Below are 14,818 nucleotides of genomic sequence, written 5' to 3' on the forward strand. Positions count from 1 at the left end.
AGATGGTTTTCTGTACAGGCAGACACGTGCAGACCTCCACCTCTGCCCTGGCTTGATGGCTGTGGGTCTCACCTTATCAGCCTGTGTCAGGTGCAGGCATTGACTGGCACAGGTCTTCTCTGTGGCCTCCCACCAGTTCTAACTCTTGGGCTTTCTTAATGCATGCATAGTTTTCACTTAAGTTTACAAACATTTTGGTAGAAAATAATTTATAAAAATATCACAATGGAATGTGCCAAAGAAGAGCCAAACTCAGCACAAAACACTTATTATCAAAGATCTCAGGGGAATAAAATTGAAGGAGCAATGTACCAAACTTCTGTGTTTATCAAATACCACCTGTGGGTCAAAAAGCATGAGTGCCACCAAGCCCTCTTTCAAGTGAAAACTAAATTAAGATCTGGGGAGTCTTTTATAGAATACATTAGGTAAGGATGTCGTGCTGCGCTTTTCTGATCCATGTGTGACATAAGAGCTTTTTGATTTCTCGTAAGAGCTACCTCCACTGGTAAAAATAACATAATAAAGTTATAAAACTATTTTCCCTTTATTATGTTATTTTAAGGTATAGCCTATGGACATGGCTGAAGAGCATGGCTTTTCCAGTCACAGGAAAGGAAGAGGATTGATATTTACACTGTCGGTAGCAGAGATATTTACGAACTGCTGGCAGCCAGCTTAGGTAGCAGAACATGTTTATATGTATTCTGTGTACGCACGTTTGCTTTTACAACACAAACAGGTTCAAAAATCACAGACACTTTGTTGTAATGAGTAATAGTTGCACTGGCTTCATTTTTATCTCTGTTGTCTCTTTGCAGGTCAAAGCAACAGATGCAGATGCTGACCAGTTTGGAGAAATTGAGTATTCTCTTTACGATGGATTTAATTTTTATGAAAAATCCAAAGCTTTCCAGATTGACCCACACACTGGTCAGCTCTTCGTGTCTCAAGACATTGACAGAGAAGGAGATCCAACCACTTATGATCTCTTAGTAAAAGCTACAGATGGGGTAAGTTTCACCTTTCTACACTGCCAGATTTGTGAATGCATTTGCAAATTTGGATGTCTGGTATACTTTTAAATGAGAATGTAGCAACTATGTAAAAATTGCATGAATTTGAATAAAATGTCTTGTCCTTAAAGAGAGCAGAAAATTATATTCATGAACTGTGAATTTTTACACAAACTAATACAATTGGCTGGGAAATACCCAATGACTCCTAAAAAAAGTTTGGAAAAATGTTTCTAGGATGTTATTCCTTGCTAATTTTCCTCCTCCTATTCGAACCAATGGACACCAAGTTACTTCTGCTCCCTGCTTTCAAGACCCCTGCAGCAGTAGTAAGACAGTACCCAGTACCATGGGCTAGAACTGCATGGCTGCTGTGGGTGACAGTGACTTTCCTGGGTAAGTTCCTTGTCCTTTCTAGGTGGCTGGTGCCATTGCTGTTGCTGTGGCTGGGTGCAGCCTCCCTGCAGCTGCATGTCTGCAAGTTTTCCAACTTCTCAAGATCTGGTGCTTGGAAGTGAGCATTCATGATACAGCAGGGGCAGAGTAGTTGTATGTGTCTGAAATAGTCCATTGCAGCCCCTGGCAAGGAGGTGAGGAGACATTTGCTGTGGTGGGAACATGTTAAGATGTCTGGGGATGGACACTTTGCCCACCTGATGCCATGTAACAGAAGATTTTGCTAGTAAGCTCCAAAAAATAATGGAAGAAAACTATTCATTATATTTCCATTATGAAATATTCATTTTGTGATTTGCAGTCTGAGGTCGTTTGCTTTGTAAGGCCCAGTTCGTACTTGTCTTTACCTTCTTCAGCTTAATGGTGAATTGTGAAGAAGCTGAAGAAAAAGGTTATTGGTTGCCTTCAAATGTTAAAATTAACATAAGGACACTTTTTGAAATGTTATTCAGGTCACATTTTGCAGTACAATTTGTCCTGAAAAACATTGAAATTCAATTATTTCAGGCTAAGCAGTTTTTATTTCTTACTTTGAATATTAAAATTGCATTTAAGATAATGTCCTAAATGTATCTAATATAACTTTTTTTAAATGCAGTTGTGTTAGAAATGCTGTATTTTTCATTAAAATGCCTGTAGGTTTTTTTTGTTGTACACTGAAGAAACTTAGTGAACTATGATTTCTATACCTATGAGTAGATTAACTTAAACAGCTGCAGTTGATGGTTGTGTTAATTATTTCATTTTGAGAACGTAGCCATTGAGGGTATATCTGTTTTGTTGAATTCAGATATTTGTGTAATAGTTAAACAATGTTTTTTCTTTAGCTGTCCCAATTCAGTGCTCATTTCAGAGGCTACAGAAATATTCTTTAATTAATATTGCCTTTAGCAGTGTGCTTTTTATTCCTCATAGATTTCTTTAGAGCAGAAAAAATTACATAAATATATTGGTAGATTTGTTTCCATACTCATCTGATTTTAATGTCTAATAACTTGACCCTGCTCATTACAGGGAGTTTGGACTTGACAGCCTTTGAAAGGTCTCTTCCTACTCAAAGCATTCTATGATTTTAATGTAAGGATAGAAGAGTGGGTTTTTCCAGGAAAGTGCCTGTAATGTCTATAGCAGAGGTAGTTCTATCTGACCATTTTGGAATTTCACTGTGATTTCTGCCTTCAAAATTTATACTTGAATATATATAAAAACTTTGAGGAGTAAAGCAGTCTGTATTGAAATGTATAACAGCAGAAAATTAGGCATTCTGCTACACTTGATATTTTCATTTTTCCTATCATTCACATGTTTTGAAGATGTATAAATGTAAAGGACACATACACATGTCTGGAATATCAAGATTAATCATTAATAATGGTTATGTGAGAGCTCAACAATAGCAGTGAAATTCTGAAAAGCTTCTAAGATATTCAGTCAGGTACAGAAAATTATTTTGAAAATCTGAAAGAAAATGTTTGCATGAAAAAAAACTTGATGCCTTAATTTTTTTAGTTAAATTACTGCTCTATTGATAAATCTTACCTTAAATTTAAGGAAAATAGACAATGCTTTGAAACTATAGGGTATTTAATTTTTAAATTGCTCTATCATTTCTCTCTATTTATGGACCTTGTGTTTTCAGAAGTTCAGTAATGGGGAGAAAGGTTCAGGTTTTTATTGCCTTGTTTGTGACAGGTAAGGCTTGGTCTTTTTACTGGAGGTCAGCACTTTGTAGAAGTTTGCCTACCTGACACTTAAATACTAAAGTGCCTGAATTCAACATCAGCTTTTCAAAGTTTTTAGTGCACCTGAAATTGTGTTGAGCAACTCTCTACCTTTAAAGCAGAATTATAGTAGGTTATTTATCTTATTTCCTGATTTTCTGCTGCTGGTTTTGATGGATTAAAGATATTAGGTATGGGGCTCAAAGTAGAGGCTGTGACTGGGGGAGAAATGTGCACAGAAAAGAGAGAGGAAGGATGAAAGGTCACTTGTGACAAAGAAAGGTAGAGACATGAAAAGGAAAGAAAATAACACAGCTAATTAGAAATGAGGAGGAAAATAAAGTATTTTCCAGGTGGTGTGCAGTTTATCTTACATCAAAACTATCAGTTTCCTCCACCTGTTCCTGGCTACTCCATTACATGGCTTTAGAACTTGTCAGTCACGTCTCTAATGCATTGTGTAGAAAATGTAAGGAGTGAACTTGAATTGCACACAAGAGCCCATGGAGAGGCAGGTGGGAAAGAGCTTCTGTTAAACTGGTTTTAAATAAACATCCTGTGAGAGCTTGTGGGAGCACTCTCACTGATTAAGCAAAGATGAAAAGAAGCATCCTTGTCTCTCCTGTATGAAATTGTAGGTCTTCAGTTTTTCAGCTTCTTCATCATCACTGGAAAGGGTTCAGTACACCATCAACAGGCGTGTTAGTGACTCTCTTACTGCCTTTCTGCATAGAGACACTTTGTCTCTTGCTTTTTGGTAATCCACCCTGCCTATCCAATTTTATTTGTCTTTTACATTGGAGCAATTGAAACCTAGATATAAACACTTGACACTCACAGGCAAAGCTTCTGAAGAACTTAAGGCTTTTGAAATAATTGGAGACATCTCTCCACTTTGACAGCATTACTTCAAGATGACATATCCTTTAGGTTTGAAAAAAAAAGCCTCTGTGTCAGAGATTCTGTATCTAACGGTTCAGTTTGGAACAAAAATTTGGCAGCATGGTTCACTGACAAAAACTTTGGAGGCTGTGATGAAAATCTTGATAGAGTTTTAAGCATTTTACAGCACCAAAATAAAGAAATACAGCTGCTCAAAATAGCATAATTTCTACTTATTAAGACAAAAGAGTTTCCCCAAGAATAATATATATTTTTTAAGAATGATAAAGAGGTCTACTAATAGTTTTAGCTATTCACACAGATTTGATCCTTTTGAAGTAATGAAAACATTAATTGCTGTTTGGACTTGATGGTAGTTTATGTCCCCTTTTTCTTCCATGAGGGACACAACCCTCAGGACTCTGACAGCAAAGTCATTGTAATTGTGACTGTTGCACCAGAGAGTACAACAGTAGTTAAAAATACTTGAACATTTGAGATAAGGGATTTTAAAATGAACAGCTGTAGCTTTCTGCTCCTGTTAACATGTTTTGACAAATGTAATTTTCTGTCAGCAATAGATCTTATATAAGTCAGCCTTCATGTTTTGGAAGATAAATGTTTTGCTTGCTTCTGAGTAGATGAATTATATCCACATCATTAGAAGTAGAAGGAGCTTTAGTTCCTTCTCAATTGGAATGATACGTTTTTCAGTTGTCAGAGCAAGAATTGGGCCACAACCAGTTAATATCATTAAGTTATTAAGTAAATATCATTCTTGGCATATGAAGGTATACACTGCTTCTTCAGGAAAAGAAGGTTCTGTGTCCATCATAAAATACGATGGTGAATTTACATAGAGAATAGGTTTCCCTATATACTTAATCAATTTCAAAAGACTTTTCAGTCTTTACCTAACTCTGTAACACAAATACAAATTGGCTGAAGAATGGAGTTTGGGGATTTTTCATGTATGTTTAGCAATAATGAAGCTTGAAAGAAGCAGCTTAACACAAACTCTTATGAGCTTGGTTTCATGCTCTTCCAACCATTTTTTTTTCAAGATACTTTTTATTCTTGACCTCACTTCTTCCCTAGTCCTCTTCTCTTAAAAATACTTTTGATTTCTGTTCTAAAGTACTGAAAGCCATGGACACACAGAGCATATTCTGACAGTGAGTAGAGCACATTCCCTCCCCTTCCCCTGCCTTCCCTTTTTAGCTCCTGTGCAGGGATTTCCTTATCATGGAAATCAAGATACCATAGAAGGGGCTTGCCCTGAAGTGGGGGTGTTGGCATTGGGCTCACTGCCATCTCCATTTCTCCATATTGGCATGGGGTTTCATGGCAGTCCCAGTAATTTGTAGGCCGATTACTGTCCTTTAGAGTCCTGGTCTCCAGGCAAGAGTCCTGGCTGCTGGCTGCCTGTGCAGCAGCATGAGCCCTGGAAGCATGCCATGCCTTATTTTCTTCAGAAGCACATCAGGCAGATGTGGGATAGATCTCCCTGTTTGTGGGTGAAATACAGACACATGACGCATAAGATCATCTTAATTTTCCACTTACTTGAGCCTTTATGGGAATGTCACTTCACCCAATAGAAGTAACATTTACAACACAGAAGAAAAAAAAAAAGCCAGGATAAAGCAAAAAATCACTATGAAAATGTGAAGGTAAATGCTGGTAATGTTTGGTTTTTTCCAAAAATAAGTCTGAACCTATGGACACGCTAAGCAAACACTCAAAAATAGTTTTGTGGGAGATTGTTATATGGCAGGCTAAGTCTAAAGGAATAATATCCAGTCTGAATCCTTGGATAGTTTAATGAAGGTCAGGTTTAAAAATAATTGATGTGAACAATTGGATCGCAGAATTATGCAGCATAGTTGGTTTTGGATTGGTGTGGTTTTTAGTGTATCACGGCTACTGTGACGGCAAAATGAAGTTTGCACTAGCTCAGCATTGTTTATGTGTGTGCATGAATATCTGATCTGTGTCAGCAGTTTCTCAAAGTGACTGCTACAAGCACAGCATGCTCAGTGGACTTTGAAGAGCTCAGGATTCTTCCTCCATCTGTATTTTAATGTACCACATAAAGCACATGCACACTGTACGTGCTGTGCTGCCTCATGCCTCTGAGCATGCGAGTGCCCTAGAATTCACTGTTATCACTGCCACAGTGGACCTGCTTTCTTTTAAAAATGCTTGTACTTCCTGTGGCTACAAAATAGTCTTGGAAAAATGAACCCCTCCAAACTCCTGGAGGGAGTCCTCTGAGAGTAAATTGCCACTAGTTTCACTCAGGTGCCTGTGGGGTCTATACTTCAGTACCCAGAGAATTGGGTTTTTTTGCAGATTGTCAGAAAATTCAGTGCTTTGTCATAGCAAAACAGTATTTTTCTGTAGCATGGTGTGATAAGCCAGCTTGTAGTCGCTCCTTTCTTCTCCAGTTTCACTCCAGAGCAAGGCTAAATGTGGTCCCATGTGATATTTTAGTGGGCTTTTGTAGGGCATCTGTCAGAAAATTGAGCATAGGTATTGTAGACAGCAGCTTGACAAGTCAGCTTTTGGCTGTCCTGCTTTTAGTTTGTGTCCCTGGTTGAAAAATCCTCATGTTCACTATTATGATGGTCATGCTTTTACATCTGAAAGTCTCATAGAGAGAAGTTATTTCTGCTTTACTGGAGCACCACAGTCACCTGAGGGACATGTCTTCCTGGACCATAAAGCCCTGACTTTTATCTGTGAAGGAATAAGTGGATTTTTGGAGATGTCAGCAGAAGCATGTGAGGTTAGACTAGCAAAGTTTTTTATGTGTGTTGCTCATTAACATTAACAAAACTGACTTTGTGTTCAGGCCTCGCTGTTGTAGAGAAGCTGAATTTCTTTATGCACTCCATCAGCCCTTGGTGCTGTGCTGAGCACATAGTTTACTTCTGTGCAGTGTTTTGGGGTATTGCAGATACTGTAATTTGCTTTTAATGGACATTTTCATTGATCAATATTGTTGCAGCATGCTCCATTTCCTAATGATGGACTGAAGCCAGCTGTGTACCATCCTATTTTAAAAGTTATCTTGATTTTTGTTCTTTTTTTTCTTATTTATCCAACAGGGTGGTCTGAGTGCCCAAGCTTTTGTTCGCATCGAGATAGAAGATATTAATGACAATCAGCCTGTTTTTGAACAAGACACCTATGTGACAAGTATCAGCAGTCACACACAGCCAGGAACAGAAATCATCAATGTTGCTGCCACCGACAGAGATTCAGGAATATTTGGCATTGTCACATATGAACTGGTCCCAGGAGAATTTTCTTCTTTTTTCACAGTGGATTCATCCACAGGTAGTGTATGTGTCTATGATTCAGAAAGGTTATAATTATACAATATATACATTCTCCTTGATTATGCTTTTTGTATTTGGAGTCATGTCACACGGGTGAAATTTAGATTCTGATGGAAAATAATTCTAGAGGTAGATGGAGGATTTAGGTTTAATGTGAAACCTTTGCATTCACTGGAATAAGCCGAAAAATGGAAAACATAGTACATGCCAGCCCAATGAAGGACAAGCAGCATGCCACTTATCCATTATTTTCAGCCCTAAATCTATAGATCTTTGTAAGAAATAATAAAGTATTGCTTTTTTACAAAAATATCTGCATTTCTTAAATTCTTACGGCTTACTCTTGAAGAGCAATAAAACACCCTTCATGATGTTCCTCCTTTCATTTTTTTTTCTGTTCTAATCTTCCTCTGTACTGTGCTAAATCCTCATTCTGCTCAGTCTTACAAGGCATATTTGCCTCCCTGTTTGACTCAATGTTTAGCTTTCTAACTGTGCTTTTCAATAAGTGATGGGCTAAACTGAAATTGCCATTTTTCTTGAGGGCCAGCCCTTGCATGTGAATGTATCCTGATCAACAGATGGTCATGGCACATATTATTTTATATGTTTAAGATCTTTTTAGGCTCTAATACATGTGTGTATATATTAGGTCTTTGGCATTTAAAATCTTGCAGTGTTCTATTCTTTCTAATAGATGTCTGTTTTTACACAATTCCCAAACCATTCTGATGAGCAGAAGAAACTAATCTTCTTAGGAAGTTAGGCTGCTTGTCTTGGCTATTTCAGAATTTATTTAACTGTGGACTTTTAACTACCTGTCAAGTCAGGTTCTCAGGGGCATAACTGATGTCAAAAATACGTAGGTCAGTCAATAATTAGGGAGCTGGATCTCCACAGGCATTTAACTGGTCATTTTAAAACTGTCCCATCAGGCTTGTTGAAGAGAGCCCCTGTGGATCACATTAGCAGCACTGGCTTTGCAGCAACCCTCTGCTGAAAGAAAGCCCTTTGAAAGGTTTCTTCCTTGGATTGTGACCTATTGGCCTCTCTTTCCAGTTTGGCACTTTGTATAGGAAAAATGTCATGCTTAATGATGAAGACTCTATAAGCTTGTAAGTTACTATTACCTCATGGATCTATCATGGTATTTTATCAAAGGCAGACCAAATTCAGGGTGAAGTTGCTTGAGGTCATTATTGCTGACATTTCATGATGAGAAAAGCTCTTAGGTCAGACACTATTCCCAGCATTATAGTGCTTGGAATCTGATTGCACTTAATCAGATCTCCTGGGTAATTCACAAGGTCAGACTGTGTCTAATTTTAACTTATTAATATTAATGCTCTGGGCTTTTTTTTTCTGAATACATTTTTTCCATTTATAATCTTCCATATCTATTGAAAATAGGGCTTATGTTCAGTCACTGGTGAGGTGAATTATTTTTAAACTATAAGGAAAAAAAAAACCATTTTAAACAAAAAAAAAGCCCCCAAAAAACCCCCCGAAACATTAAAATTGCCAATATATCACACAGAAGTTCTGCAATCTTTGAGCTCGAAAACCTGTCCAGAGAGAGATGAAACAAGTGGTTCACTGTTAGGGCACAGAGATTTTGAGCTCTTCCTCCTTACTGCTTGTTACAACAGAGACAATTTCCAGTGTTCATTTCCAGACACGCTGTGCTATGTGTCTTCATATGCTCTGATATATGTGTGTCCTAGTTTGGCTGTGCCTCTCTGAAAGTTATGTGAGGGACTTCATCTAGTTAGCTGGGCAGCATTTTGTGGACAGAGGGCAACAGACAAATATGTGAAGGAATAGGCATTCCCCAGGAGATGGGTGCTCAAACAAAAAAGCGAAATGAGATGATATTACAGTTTGGTCTCTGTTTTTCTGACCTTATGGATGTGCAGTCTGTTTCTGTTGTGTTCTGCATTTTTTCCAATTTATGTATGTATGGCATATTCTGCTTCATCTGCTCTTCTCATTATTAGAGGACCTGAACAGAAGGACAATGATGGTGTTGGAGAATTCTGTGGATTTGGCTGCCTGATAAGTTTTATTTTTTAATTTTTTTTTTCTTGCTGATAGAGAATTTAGAAAGGAGAAATGAAAATCAGCGCATTAGTAATTTTGACTTACTATGTTCATTACAGCCCTTAATATTTTATGTGGACAGAGATATTTTCAGTATTATGAGATTTAGAATAATTAGTGGCACATTTGCTATGATACATTAAAATAATATGCAAGATGATACTATTGTTCATGATGTATGTAATTTTCCTTTTTTTTTTTGCATCTTCTCCTTTTCTTGGCAGGAAAATTTCTCACTGTAATTTTCTTCAGGGATGTTTGCTGAGTGCTGCTCCTAGAATACTCACTAAAAATTGACTTTTGAATTTTTGGAAGATAAATGGATAAAACAGTAAAATAACAACTGAAACCTGAATTCTTCATTACTGCGTCTTGCTTCTGGCCCTTGTTTGTTAAAGCTCTTAGTTTTTCTATGAGCTATGTTCAAAATATCCTACCAGTTGGTCAACTCCTCACTTTATAGAAAATAACAATACTGCTCTTGATACGTAGATATTAGGAGGTTGAGGCACATCCAGGCTCATTGAAGGGGCTCCATCTTTTGTTTTCAGTACTGGGACATGTGGATGTTGTAAATAGATAAATTCAGTGGGAGTGGGAAGGAACATGCTTTCATTGACCAGACAGACATTCCACTGAATTCTTTTTCAATTCTAAACAAGATTTTATTAGTTATATTTGTTTGCTATTTTAGCTTTTAGACACTGCATTTGTTGTTTGTGATATGCTCTTGTCCTCATAAATAACATTTATTATGTTTCCATTTTTGAAAAAGTTGAAATGTTTTTCATTTGGTTGATGATAGACTTTCCACAAGAAAAACCACTTTAAGAACTGTATAACTAGAAAAATGTATGGTTAGGAAACTGTAAACCAGCTCCTCTGCTGGTTCGTGACTCTTGCTATCGTTTGTTTCTAGTGTTGGTGTAAACAACATCTTGGCTTCATTATGTTGCCTTTTGTAGATATCTGATCCATGCATGATCTATGAACAGTACTGGTGAATTGATTAGAACAGGGCAAGTTGAAGAGCTCTTCTGGCTAAGAAACTGTTTGAGCTATGTTTGTTTATTTTCCCATTGTTACCTAACAAGCTATCTGAAAGACAGTGTATTTATAGTTATGGCTGAGCTGGTAATTAAAAATGTAAGTCACAGAATGCAATCATAAGTGTGGCAGAAAACCTATGCAGTGCTTGACTTTAAGACTTTAGGATTAACAACTGAAATAGTAAACTTGCATTACAATAACAGCATTAATACTTACCTTCACCCAAGGGCATGTAATTAATTTTGCCATTGATCTTCGTGATGCCCTTTTTGAGAGATTGGTAAAAAGATGGTTATCATCATCACCATCATTCTGGTTCAGAGAAGTTATTTCAAACCAATGAAATTGTAGTCCTTGAAAATTATTCTGGACCAGTGTGACTTCGTGTGTCAGTCTTCAGGTAAATAGTCTGTTCATAGTCTTAAAACAAATCCCCTTGCCTAGTCCCTGTGTGCAGAGAAAACTTCCATGGAGGCTAAGCAAAAGGCAGCAGCCATGGTTTGTCTTCATATGAATGTATTTGTTATTTAAACCTAGCATGAAAACCGTGTAGAGCAAGTATCATTCACTCGTTGTACGTTACAGCAGTGTAAGCATTTAATTTAGCTTCTGTTTCTTTCAATTCTATAAGATATTTAGGCTCGTGTTTCTGTGATTCCTACCTAAATTAGATGCCTAGAACAAAGGCTATGACCTTCCTTTTGTGCATTTTATTAAGAACGTGTCTGTCAATATGGCTGATAGACCTGGGCTGGATGCCAGGTGCCCACCAAAGTCACTCTATTACTTCCCTCCTCAGTTGTGCAGGGGAAGAAAATGATGACAAAAGGCTTGTGGGTCAAGAGAAGTGCAGGGAGAAATCTCTCAGCAATTACTGTCACTGGCAAAAGAGACTCAATTTGAGGAAATGACTTTAATTTATTGCCAATCAAATCAGAGGAGGGTAATGAGAAATAAAAACTACATCATAAAAGACATTACCCCTCATCCCTCCCTTTTCCTGCACTTAACTTCACTGCCAATTTTCTCTATGTCCTCTGGCCCCAGCAGTGCAGGAGGATGGGGAATGGGAACTGTGCAGTTCATCACAGGTTCTCTGCTGCTCCTTCCTCCTCACACTCTTCTTCTGCTCCGGCACAGGACATTTCATCAGGGTTCAGTCCTTCAGGAACAGAATGATCCAGTGTGGGTTTCCTGTGGGGTCACAAGTCCTGCCAGCAAACCTGCACCAGTATGAGCTTCCCATGGGGTCACAACCAGCTTTGGGCATCCATCTGCTCCAGCAGGGGTCTTCCATGGGCTGAGGGTGGATCTCTGCTCCCCTGTGGACCTCCATAGGCTGCAGTGGGATAGCTGCCTCACCATGGTCTGCACCACAGAAGCCACTCCTGTAGTCCTGTAGCCCCCACATGGCCAAACCCTTGCCACATAAACACAGTACGCTGAGATACTTGGAGATCTCTCCATTGACTTGAAGATACTTGGATCACCCTTTTGTTACAATACTTTGTTACTTATTTACACCAAAAAACACATTTTGAGGAGAACAGACAAGCCTTATTGTGAGAGCTGGTTAGTAATTGAACATTTAAAAACATAAAAACATAGCATAAAAAAATAATTCAGCACGGAAGTATAGCTCCTGCAAAATGAACATTCTTTTGTGGAAATTTTGACTTTAGGACTCTCCCTTTAAGACGCACTCTGATTCCTTTTTAGATAAGGGCATCATGTGACTAAAATGTCCTGTAAATGATTTAGAACAGTCTAGGAGCTTAATCTGTTGGCAAAGAATAAATGGATGAATAGACCTAAAGATCATACAAATTTAAGGATGTAAGAAGTACCTCATCCAAAAGCCAAATTCAATTCCAGCATCTTGTCACTTTAACAGTGCCTAGTAATGGATACAAGAAGAGGAGCTGTGTAGAGCTTGTACAGAACAGTGCCTCACTGGTATATATTTCTTATGGCAGTGTGTATTTTAGTGCTGTACTACTTTAATTACTGCACTATGGAATTGCACATATGTAAATGCAATTTAATGGCAAAATAACTTAAAATAAACTTTGATTTGGTTCAGAATAGATTCATTCCAGTTAAGGATGCTGAAAATTTTAGTTTTATTAAAAAATAGAACTGTTTTTTAACAGCTGCATCTTCAGAAATTTTAATTGCTTTATTTTTATTGCAATACAGGTTGAAAAGTGATATTGAAATACCAATATTTATTTTTATGGGGGGAAAAACCCCCAAAATTTTGCTTAACTCTGTGTATTATACATTGCTTAATATATAGCAGATCGTATTAGGCATCAAAGTAAAATGGGGATGCACCCTTTCTAAAGCAAACAAGGCCCATATTTGTGATGATTGATGATGTTTTCATATGGTATTGTAGGAAAAAAATACTTTATTTTTAAACTACTTTTGGCATTTTCCTACAGCATATAGTACATTTGCTAAACATATGAAAAGCTTCACATAAATAACATTTAAAATTAGGAGTGCTTTATTTTGGAACATTTTGAGGCCACTTCTTTTTTTAAACTGCAGTTTCTTCAATTACTGTCTTTCTGATCTGTCATATGATATTGATAGTGTATTTGGAATGCTGCAAATCAGCGGAATATGTCTGAGGCGTTGGTTTGGCACAGTAAGTTTTCACCTTTGAAGAATTTTGTTTGAGTTAAATCAAACAGGAAAAATTAGTGGTCTCAGCTGAGTTATTGTGGGCATTTACCTTCACTGAGATTTTACCTGATGAGAAATTTACCATAAAGAATGCAGAAAATAGTATGTTGCCCTAGAAACACACAAAACTTGCTGTAGTAAGTGTAAGGGTGCAGATTTTGGCCCTGAAAGAAAGTTGTGTAGCAGAACAGCATGAAAAAACATCTATACTGCTAATGTATCTGTTCTTTTCTTTTATGTATAAAATCCAATAGAATCAACCATCTACAAAGAGAAATAGTCCTACAAGCTATGTGCCATAAACTCAACAGTGCAATAGTGGAGTGTATGTGAGATTATTTGTGCATGAAAGAATGCAAAATATTAACAAAAATACTCTAGCCCATACTCCTATGTCCTAGTTAAGCCAATGCCAAACCTCAGAACATAAGAACCCACCAGAAGAGGCAAAGAGTGAACTTCCATGTCATTGCACAGATGATGTGGATTGATTTTTTAAAAAATGGTGAAAAGGAAAAAGTTATGCCCAAACCTCCCATTTTAGAGACGGTGAATAGTGTGATAATTATACAGTGAAATTCAGACAAGCAACCCTTTTCTTTGCTAGAGACTGCATGGGTCTCAGAGCACAAGATATATTTACTGTGCTTTGTGTTCTTAGTTAACATAAAGAGAAGAACAAAGTGGCAGGTCACAACAAGGGAGGAGATAGCTGTGGTACCATGTTAGAATGAATGTGGCAGGGAAGTGTGTGCAGCAGAAAATCAGTCCATGTAAATGAACGGCAGCATCTGGAATGTTTTGTAATGCTCTTAATATAAGAACAGCAAATACAGCTTTTTTAGCTTATAGCAGGCTTCATTCTGTGTCTGTCCTGTTATCTTTTTCTTCAGTACCTTCAAAGAAATACTATCCCTGGTTACCATGGCAGTCGAGTTGTGTTACCAGGTTGTGCACTGAGCTATTTTTGGATCTAGAGGCTGGCAGCTTGATTGAAAAGGTCCTTGACTGAAAAGGTCATTGATTAAATAGACATTTTTGAAAAGCTTTGATAAGCTAAGCAAGGAAAGGTGACCTGTTGAGAAGGTGTGGCAGGGCTGGAGCTGTGCAGATTGTGGGGGAAGGTCTCTGCCTTTGTCTTTGAAAATGCAGCAATTCACCAGGCCAAAGTCCTGCCTGCTTACTGGTGTAAGCTTTCATTTCTGGATGGACTCATGCTTGTGTGAGAGTGTTCACTTTGTACACAATTAAACAGCAAACAACCTTTGAGTTACTATTAGGTCAGATTAAAGGAAATAAACCAGGGCAGAAACAAAGGAAATCTCCTTGTAACAGTGAATTGTATCTCTTCAGTTATCTGTTCTACTGAAAAAGTAGAATTTTCAGAAGGGGTTTTTGTGGTGTTGCTTGTTTGTTTGTGGGTTTTTTAGGGAATAATTATTTAAATATGTAATAAAACAAAATAGAGTTAGGAGGCACCTGATCTTCTAAACTGGCAAACTGTAGTCTCTAGGGACATAAAATTTTGCATCCCAAATTACAAGACTTTGTT

General features: G+C 37.5%; 1 protein-coding gene across 1 annotated transcript in view; it reads left to right on the forward strand.

The window, feature by feature from the left end:
• Positions 1–770: 770 nt before the first annotated feature.
• The window catches only part of DCHS2 (dachsous cadherin-related 2), a 61,895-nt gene continuing 47,847 nt past the window's right edge, over positions 771–14,818 (forward strand). Inside the window, exons 1-2 of the mRNA XM_031055180.1 lie at positions 771–1,013; positions 7,189–7,420. Of these exons, the coding sequence (XP_030911040.1) occupies positions 771–1,013; positions 7,189–7,420 (475 nt within the window). The remainder of the gene's footprint in view (positions 1,014–7,188; positions 7,421–14,818) is intronic.

The sequence above is a fragment of the Geospiza fortis genome, unplaced genomic scaffold (assembly GCF_000277835.1).
Source record: "Geospiza fortis unplaced genomic scaffold, GeoFor_1.0 scaffold40, whole genome shotgun sequence".
NCBI classification, from domain to species: domain Eukaryota; kingdom Metazoa; phylum Chordata; class Aves; order Passeriformes; family Thraupidae; genus Geospiza; species Geospiza fortis.